Genomic DNA, 9,963 nt, shown 5'->3' on the forward strand with positions numbered 1-9,963 from the left:
TTTTTTTTTTTTTCTCACTTCCTGGGAGAGTGCTCTAGCCACAGGGTTACACAGTTGGCTAGCTGAGAACCCCATTCTGACCAAGAAATTGAGCCAGTGCATTGACAAGAATGCAAGAGTCCTAGAAGAACAAGCAGTATGGGGCCCAATGATTAGGACACTCCTCTGGGAAGAGGGAATCTTGGATCCCTGTGCTGTTTTGTCATTTTCATTAGAAAGTCAGAACTAGAAATAAACACTAGTGAAATATTCTGTTCATCAGGGTGTCACACTCCTCAGGCCCTATGCACTGAATGAATAGCATGGGCTAATTGGGGACTGTAGACCTGCATGCTAGATTATGCATATGTAGCGTCTTCCTTGGAAGAGCAGCACGTGACCTGGACTGGCCCTGCATGCTGCACATGGGGCCAGTACAGCACAGGCCTTGTGCAGCATGCAGGCTCATTCAGAGACCTACACATAGTGCCTCAGGTCAGATAATAATAAAGTTCTTCAGGCCATATCTTTGACACCCTGTTACATATTTTGACATTCCAGAGTGGTGGTGGTGGTTTTCTCAGCTATACAAAGAGAAGTGGGTCTAGAGTGCCTCTAGAAGAAGAAATAAAAATGTATTGAAAGATGTCCTGAAAGTAAAATAGTGATTTATTTTATTGAATTTATATTTATTTTTATTTTTGGAGCTCTGTTTTTCTACTGCTTCATTGTAGGGAGGTGAATAAAGAGCTGCACCACAGTAATTTTATAAAGCACCCCTTAATCAGGAGGCTTTTGCTGAAAAATTCAACCCTGAAAATCTGGTTGAGACTAAATGCATCAATGGGTAATTCCAACAGTGCATGATGCATGTATAACATTCTTTTTACATTATCTGACTGACTTGAAGCAAGCTTTCTGTTTTGCCAATCTCCATGTTTTTGAATGCAGCCAAATGACTGACAAATAGTAGTTGCATGAAGCACAAGGAGGAATTGTAGAAGGATAGGATATACTTTTATATATGTTTATGCCAAGTCCTGCACTCTCCATATATTCAAATTTCAGTCAAATGCTTGAGGAAAGCAGGATCGTCATTGACAGCATTAATAAAATTCAGCTTCCTTTTGGTCCTCAGCTTCACATGGTGCACTGGAATCCAAAACATGGTAACTTTGCTGGAGCTTTGAAACAACGTGATGGAGTAGCTGTGGTTGGCATTTTTCTGCAAGTAAGTTTTATTCTTGGTAGTATTATACTTTGCTTTTATTCTTTTGCAAATGTAGGGGAAAATTGTATGTTGCATCACATTGGGAAGACATTTAGAATGGTGCATAGACTGAGGGTTTTTATGAGGTTTGGGCTTATTTTATAACTTAATGCACATACGCCCTTAGCACTTTGAGCCTAATCCCCGGCTCTCTTTTAACAGGCTTGAACAAGTCATACATGCTGCATTGGCACCACAGACGTTGGCTTGTGATATGAACTGAGGGAGCACTTCCTCCTGCTTGTTAAGTGCAGCGTCAATGATGCATCTGCCCAGGAGCAGTCGGCTTTGCTTTGTTACTTGCTGACTGACTTGTATGTCAGGAAGCTGCCTTAAACTTCCCTGGAGGCTAAAACTTGCCAATAAGCAGCATGCAACACTGTCCACACCTTTTGCATGGACACTTTTGATAGAACTGATGGATGTATGCTATTCATGGTGAGAGGCTATTGACCCCAGAAAGGTCACTCTTTCCACCGTTCATGGCAGCTTATCCCATAGCCACCAGTATTCACGTAGCTTCTTTTTTTTTTTAACTCTTCCTTGATAGGATAGGCAGTGCTTTTATCATTAATATCAATTAATTAGGCCTCATCTTTAAACTTTTATATTGGGGATCATCATCAAAACCTTCTCGTTGACATAAAAGGTTTCTGTTCAAGCCATTGTAGAGATGGGTTTTGGATTTGGCCCAAGTTCAAACTTCTCCCAATCTGAAACTTGATCCAAGGTTTAGTTCATGTAGTCCTTTATGTTAATAGACAAACAGCAAAACTGTATTTGATTGTTTAATATCAATAAGATATTGGAGAAACTTGGTAAGCAGTTTGGTGCAAGTCCATCAGAATAAGAAAACTTCTATAGTTGATTTTATTAACTTTCCTTTCTTATGTTTTTTTGTGCCCTTCTAATAAGAACAAGGTATCAAGAGTGTTGGCTGTTTTTAAATGGCGTCTATCTTATTTCATCTGCTAAAGCTTCTGGAAAAAGCACCTTAAGTGTCGCACTTCAGCAGCCTACTTGCTGAGATACTTTTGAATATTGACCTGCCAAATTCTGGTGCGTTTGGGAGAAGAAACCTAGGGCTATAGTCTTTTCTTTTGCCAAGCTTCATTGGTTCCTTTTATATAAGGATTGTAAGAGGAAGGTTTGGATGAATTGGCTTCATAAACATACAAAAAGGGCTATGTGATATGAGTGCCTGTAATAGCACAGTACTGGAGTTGATGACCCTGGAGGTCTTATTTATGCTATGACAGTGCACTATTTCATCTTGCTTTTCTAGACACTGCTGCCCAAGCCTTCCTGTGAATTGTTATCCTCTTCTGAAACACAGAATCCCATGGTTATAGTATTTATTTGCTCTTTGTCATTATCCACTTATTTGCGGGGGGGGGAAATGTCCTTGGGAGGCCAACAATGGTTCAAAATGCCATGGCAGAATCAAATAATTAAGGATAGGATCCTGCCAGATGAACTGCCAAGAGTTGGGCACCCAAGGCTTTCTTGCTGCTTTTAGACTTTGCAGTGGCTCCCCATGTGGTGTGCGGTCATTTGCTCCACTACCCTTAAGGGTGCTATGCAGGACCACTTTGCTGTGGTATGGTGGTAGCAGAGCAAATGACCCTGTGCATTTCTTTAAGAGTGGCAAAACAGAAGAGTCCATATTATTTGGCTTTGGGTACTGGCCATAATAGCTTTCCTATAGAACCCATACACAGGGTATGGCATTAATGACCCTGCATGATGACTTGTATGATCCAACTGAGACTTGTATGATTTTGGTGTGGGCAGAAGGAGGTCAACCTATAATACAAGACCATAGTTGAGATATTCCCTCTATCCTAGAAACATTTTGTTTCGTATGAGATTTCGGAGAATGTTGACAGCTAAACCAGTTAAAGGGATGTGTCCAGTTCATTTGTACATCTGAGAGATGAAGAAAAATAATCTGGCATAACTACATTCTTGTGCTTTCTCTATTTACAGATAGGGAATACTCCCAAACCAGAGATGAAGAGAATTCTTGAAGAAATAGATAAAATTAAGACAAAGGTAACAACAATAAATGGTTTTACAGTAGGTTTAACTGGATAATAGCAGAACTATATCGGAAGCAGGATTCAGTTGTCTAGCTGCTTTGCACTGTTGCAACAATGTGTAAGCAGCTAGAACATTCTGAGGAACATGGACTGGAGTCTCTTCTCCAAGTGGATACTCTTTTCATGACAGCTTTGGATTCATTGGCTGTCAGGTTGCCAGTGTTGAAATTACCCTCTGACCTACAATCTAGGGAGCAAAAGCAGATTGGGGGAGGGTGGGGGGAGACAAGCTGCTTAAACAAAAGGGTAATATTGGCATAAATGCATGCAAGTCACCCATGAAATAAATTTAGCTTGAAACTTAGACTTCTAGCCATCAGATCAGTGGGTTCCTTTGGAACAATCTCCCAGTAATAATACTAATACTGGGGGCAACCAATCTAACCAGTTTTAAGATGAAGTTTCCTTATGAAAAGGAGCAGCTGGAGACTTCCAGCTCTTTTATATCAGCACAAATGTCATTGCCATCTGTAGGTTAGTGTTTTTCAGACCAATTCATTGTCTAAGAAACTAGCTCCATTCCCACTACAGAGGCAGAACTCCTATAGCAGGGGGTTTGTAGAAATGTTACAGTATCAGGCTTTTTTCATAGTAGAATGAAATACTCCCTGGATGTTTGCCTAAACTAGTAGTCCATGACCAACTTCAGGATCCTTTCTATTCTATACTAATAGAATTCACACTTCACTGTACATATGATATTAACCATGTCACTCACTCTGTCTAGACATGCAATTTTTTTCACCCCCTCTTCTCTTCCCCACCCCCTCCCCTGCAAACATTATTCTATTATGATGTGGCATCTGAAGCATTGCTTTAGCTATTGGATGTTATACTTTTTTTAGTTCATATTAAAACAAACCCCTCAATTTTTGGATAGTGGAATCTAGTCACTTCTACATCACAAATGGAAACTTGGGTTGTAGCTCTTCTGAAAGAAACCATTCGAGACGAGCAGAGAAAGATTTGATCTTGACCTGAGAAAATAAAATGAGATGCTATATAACAATGATTTTGAAAAAAGGGAACTGATGGAAGTGATATCTGTTGCATGGTAAGTCCCTTGAAAGCGCTCCACAGCTGTGCCTTAACAGAAGTGCTTGGCTGCAGAGTGCTTTTTAAAAGTGACTGATCACATGACACACAAACCATCATCTAGTGCTCCTTCATTAATTTTTGTCCCTGTGCACAAGTAGGGCTGGACTGATGCTGTGGAGCTCTGGCCCCAGGGCTGTCTGCAGGATGAGATGGGGAGAAGGGAGGGAAGGGAAGGGAGCTCTGGTCTGAGGTTTTCCCAACCAGTGCAGGAGGGGGTTGACTGGAGCCCCGCCCCCACCCTCCAGCACAGGCTGGGCAAACCCCAAACTGGAGCCCCATCCCATCCTGAAGCTAGCACTGGAGTTGGGAAGGTAGAGGCAGCAGGACTAGTAGAGAGAGGTTACAGACATGCAGCTTCTCCTAGATTGTCTTCAAAATGGATCTCAATTTCCCCCACCCCAACAGCGAACATTTATGGGTCTGGTGTGGGGTGGGGGGGGAAAGGAGAAGTTGCTGTAACTCATGGTACTTTGTGAAGTGCCATGAGTTAATGGGGAGCTGCATGTTTGTGAGCAAACAGCTGCGAGTGATGTAGGGATAGGATAGGTTAGTGCAGGGCTATCCAACTTCATAAGTGGTTGGCTGTCTGTACAGCACTGCACTGTGGTCCCTGCCTCCATCCCCACCCCACCCATGCTGCATGTCATCTCTCCCCCACCCCACTCCTCACCATGCTGGTGCATCTGTACTGTACAGAGTCCCAGGTCCTCAATGCTCCCATGCCTATGCCACCCCACCTTGTGCCCAGGGGCAGAAGACAGAAGCTGTCAAAGGAGGAGAGCCTGGAAACTTGGGCACCACTACCCTGACTGCTGACACTGCCCAGATTCTCTTCATTAAAAACATGGCTTTGATAATCATGGGGGGGGGGGGGGGGGGGAAATAGTTCTTAAGGCAATGACTGTTCCAGTTTGCCCAGTAACTCAGTGGTTAGGGCACATCACTAAAATGTGCCAGCTGAACCAAGAAACATCATTTATTTTCATAGCTACAATTACAGAGAAGTTGTGTGACAGCAGATGGAGACATTTCTCCTTGTATATGGATGTTTATTTCTTTTTCTTTGGTAACTTGACTCCCCATTTGAGAAGGATTGGGATCTCCATTGGTTGCTGAAAAGACTTCTATCTTCTCTCTTTAAGGGGAAAGAAGCTCCTTTCCATCATTTTGATCCATCAATCCTTTTCCCCAAGTCTCGGGACTACTGGACCTATGAGGGCTCCTTCACTACACCGCCTTGTGAAGAGTGTATCACCTGGATTCTTCTAAGGGAGCCTGTTGTTGTCAGCCCAGACCAGGTAAACTGAAGCTAGAGATTCACTCACTTCCATGACGTAAGCAGATGATGTACATGACACATTCTGACTTCTCTTCCAGTAAGGAAAAGGTCCATTAGAGCTGTATGGAGTACTGGGGAATAGAGTGGTGGGGAACTTTGACTGAGCCCTTCTGTTAAACCTTATTGATTGGAGTCCCAGTCATGCTCTTATCAAGCCAAAAGTGCTGTATAGGACTTCAGTCTTCTATGGGCACAGTATCACATGCATCCACTTTGCTCACATGCCCCAGTTCCATCTTTCTCTGACTTGAATGGGTGGCCTCAAAAATGGTAACCCTGAGCTGCCTCTGAGAACTCTTGGTTCCAGTTTCTGGCTTCCCAGACCATGTTGGTAGGAAAAATCAGGTTGTCTAGAGGCCAGCGAGCTCCATATTGAGTGAAGGTAAATAGTTTGGGAGTAGGGTATCACAGGGTGCCAGGGGATGACCAAGGAATGAAGGTTAGGGTTTTGATGGCATAGCAGTGTGGTGGGGAATAAGTACAGGCTGAGGAATCAGATGGATGGGATTTCCATCTCAAAGAAGGGTGCTAGCTCCTTTTTTGCCTTTTTGTTCCCTGATTTGTTGGTAAGGATGGTCCTGGAGATGGCTCAGATGCATTATTTCACATAGGCCTTACAAAACAGAAAGCTGCCTCAAATAACAAGAGATACTGAAGATGCATCTAGGCTTCTGTGAGTTAGTAGCCTAGGCAGATGAGGTTCCTTGGGTAAATCTGGTATCTTTTAGACCAACTCAAATAGTTGGAAAAATTCTTCCTTTCAAACTTTTGGGTACAAATACCCTTAGTCTGCCTATGTCCTTAAACCAACAAGGCTACAACCTATACCCAGCCACTAGCCTAGATACTTCTGCAGTAAGATCAGTTGATGGAATTAGGAGCATGTGAAAAAAGCTTAAACTGTTTCTTTTCTAAAGAGGATGTTCCCCAAGCTATTTTTGTGAGGCTCTTTTTCCATGTCGGACTAAACCCAAACTTTGGAAATTTGAAATGCTCTCTAAAATTGCATGCTGGCCACAAGGGTCTTTCGTTCTCTAAATCTTACAAAACAAATTCATCCTCCAGAAGCCCCTGTAAGAGCCTCAATGCAGAAACTAATTGATTATGCTAAATCCTGGTTAAATGTATTGAGATACAAGGCCAGAATTACCTACCCCATCTAGTCAAGTAGCTACCTCTTTATGCCCCTTGGACAGATCTTGCACAAACTGGAACCAGTCTGTAGCCAATTCCACAATGGCATTTCATCCCTTCACTGGAATGGTTAGTAAAAATGATTGGGTTAATCAGTAATTCAGATTAATAATCCAGTTGATGCACACTTTATTGCTAATTGTGCAAGCATGATATTTGCACAACTAGTGCCATCCTATATACACTGTCCTCTACCTCTTTCATGGTGGGTAGTGTCATGGCAGATGGCTTGCCTGTGAAGCACCAGAGTTGCACAAGACATGATCATCCTATGTGCATTGTAAAGACTTTATGAGGGTTATGAGTATCCCAAAGAAGCAGCCAGAAACAGTATCTTCTGCTAAGTGACTTGCCATATGTAGCCAAGGTTCTTTAGGTGAATCTGATATCTTTTATTAGACCAAATTAAAGTTCCACAAGGGCTTCTCAAGCTGTGAGGCTTCAGCTCTATTCTCCTATGACTTTCCTAAGAAAACTCTTCCCTAATCCCCAGATTGAGGCATCATGCTCTGGATTTGCCCCAAGTATGTTCCATGTTTCCATGCAAACCTTTTTGTTTTGGGTCTTTGTAGATGGCAAAGCTGCGGAGCCTTTCCATGAATGCTGAGAATGAACCTTTTTGTCCCCTGGTGGATAACTGGCGTCCTCCACAGCCTCTGAAGGGCAGGGTCGTGAGAGCCTCCTTCAAATAGAAACATCCAATTTCTGCAGAAGTTTGAGTGAGAAAATCCCCAGATGCCAAAGCCTAGCTAGTATTGTGTCCTCTGCTCCCCCCCACAGGCACTAGTTGACAATAGTTTCCCCATGCAGAAGCACGGGCTGTATATAGAATGATGACTTATTCAGGGGAGGAGCACTGTTAGTTTAGGAAAAGGCAGCAACAGTGGATCAATGGTTTGCAAACAGTAAAACATCTTTCAGGGCATTTTTATTTATTTTTTTTTTTGCAGTCATCCTTTTCCTGATGCTCCTTACCTGCTTGTAATGTGACAAACACATGCCACTTCCCTCTTCCTCTGGACCTCGCTTATACCTTAGTATTAGACTGGCAAAGTACTAAAGCCTGGATGTGCAGTCAGGTGGATTCATCACCCCCAGCTCTGGGGGCAAAGCAAGGATAGAGTGCTGCCTGGATTTGAAAAGATGCCTTGCTGCCATTTCTGCATCATCTCTATCTCTCTCTTGCCTTGCTGCTGCTTCTGCCAAATCTATTACTTTTTCTTGTCTTGCTACTGCTGCTATTCCACTTCCCACCACCCTGGTCTAGTGATTTAAAATTCTACTGCTCTGCGTTCTTGATGCTGCTGCTTCTGTATAGCCTCAGCACCACACAGTTTCCAAGTACAATGCAGAGTCCAAATTTTTGAGACTCCACTAAAGTGGCAGCTTTTAGTAATTTTTGAATAATAGATATTTAACTGCTTGGGAGGAACTTTCCTATTGATGTCACTGTCATTTATCATCCTCACTGCTGTTTCCAAGATCAGGTCTGAAGTTCTGCCCATTTATTGGCAATTTTGATTTTAATAGTGTTTGGATGATGAGAGACTCTCAATGGGATCTTCTGAGCTTTATCATGACACTCCCCATTTGGGTCTTTGTTAGGGATACAGAGTGTTCAAATGGCATGTAGATAAACAGCTGTTTATTAAATAGGAGCACTTGCCTCTTGACTCTTTCCAGCAATTTGGCATGGGTATGGTTCCACAGGGCAAGCGGAGTACAAATCTGCTACCTCTAGTCATGCAGGAAGGATAACTTTGAGGCACGGGGGGGGGAAAGCCAAGACTTCAAACTTAATTTATAGCCCAGATGTACAAAACTGATCACCCTGGAGGTGTTGGTATTGCCTATGCAAATGAAATCTGCTTATCCTCCCTCCCTCCACTTTATTGACAGATGTCAAAGAGGGTGCCTTCAGTCAAGTTTTGCTATGGTAGTGTGCCTGATATTTTGGACAAAAAAAAGGGGGGGGGGGAGGTCTGGTTACAAATAAGCAGAAATAAGCTTCCTCCATTATCCTTATGTTCTTCACCAGACTTCCAACCAACAGAACTGAGTTGTTGAATTTATTATAGACTAAATCCTGCTCTTGGGTATACCACTAGAATCCCAGGAATCCTGGATATAACTGAAGGCAGATTTGTGCTGTTCCATTTATCAGTGTCCTTTCCACATGTCTATAATCAAACTGATAATTAAGCAAGGAATTTTAATGGCCCAGATATATTTAAGTTGAAAGACTTATGCTGAAAAGTGGAAACTAAGGTGCTTAAATAAGGAGTGTAGAATTGTGGAGGGTTCTTCCTTCCAATTGTTTTAACAACAATCAACTTTGTCCTGGCAACTGGATGAACCCTTCAGTTGCTGTGCTAAATTGAAATAAGGCAAATTTTGTGAAACCCTAAGCTTTCTTTAGTTTCCTGAATCCCTGCTTCTCCTTTAATGAATGAAAATGGCTTTAACATGAGAGTTGTCTGAGCTAACTTTTCTACTGCAACACGTCTTACATGGCAAAGCCAAATTCTGTCCTCATATGTAGATACAGTTGGTCCCAGTGTCACCTGAGCTTTGTATGCAAGTGTTGAGATCAGAACTTGATTCTTATTCTATAAATGCAATTGACTGTATTCTCATCTCTTGTTTGTTCAAGCAGTAAAATAAGATTATGTGTTTGCACTTAAAGTAAGAGCATATCCAGCTTAAGAGAACCAATAAATACTCATAGAAATGGTGGTCTTGTCTTTATTTCTAATGGTGGGAGACTGAAAAGTGATAGGACAAGAATTCTGTGCACAGATTTTTGTGAAGACCTTTGTTGCACAGTAATTTTGGGCTACTTCTGGAGCTCTTAATCCCTGGATTTGTACAGATTTAACACCTTTTTAGAGTGGTTCCCAGCACTTGGTATGTGGTTCAAAGTTAATGTCACTCCAGGGCAGGATCATCTCTGATCTGTGCTACCCAGCTCCTGTTTCATT

The 9,963-nt window shown here is 42.3% G+C and overlaps 1 protein-coding gene across 1 annotated transcript in view; it reads left to right on the top strand.

The window, feature by feature from the left end:
* The window catches only part of LOC109316488 (carbonic anhydrase 3-like), a 28,165-nt gene extending 18,887 nt beyond the window's left edge, over positions 1 to 9,278 (top strand). The window contains exons 4-7 of the mRNA XM_019544659.1: positions 1,118 to 1,210; positions 3,239 to 3,304; positions 5,592 to 5,747; positions 7,555 to 9,278. Coding sequence (XP_019400204.1) covers positions 1,118 to 1,210; positions 3,239 to 3,304; positions 5,592 to 5,747; positions 7,555 to 7,674 — 435 coding nt within the window. The 3' untranslated portion in view covers positions 7,675 to 9,278. The remainder of the gene's footprint in view (positions 1 to 1,117; positions 1,211 to 3,238; positions 3,305 to 5,591; positions 5,748 to 7,554) is intronic.
* Positions 9,279 to 9,963: the final 685 nt, after the last annotated feature.

Source organism: Crocodylus porosus, unplaced genomic scaffold, assembly GCF_001723895.1.
Source record: "Crocodylus porosus isolate Cpor-Errol unplaced genomic scaffold, CroPor_comp1, whole genome shotgun sequence".
NCBI lineage: Eukaryota > Metazoa > Chordata > Crocodylia > Crocodylidae > Crocodylus > Crocodylus porosus.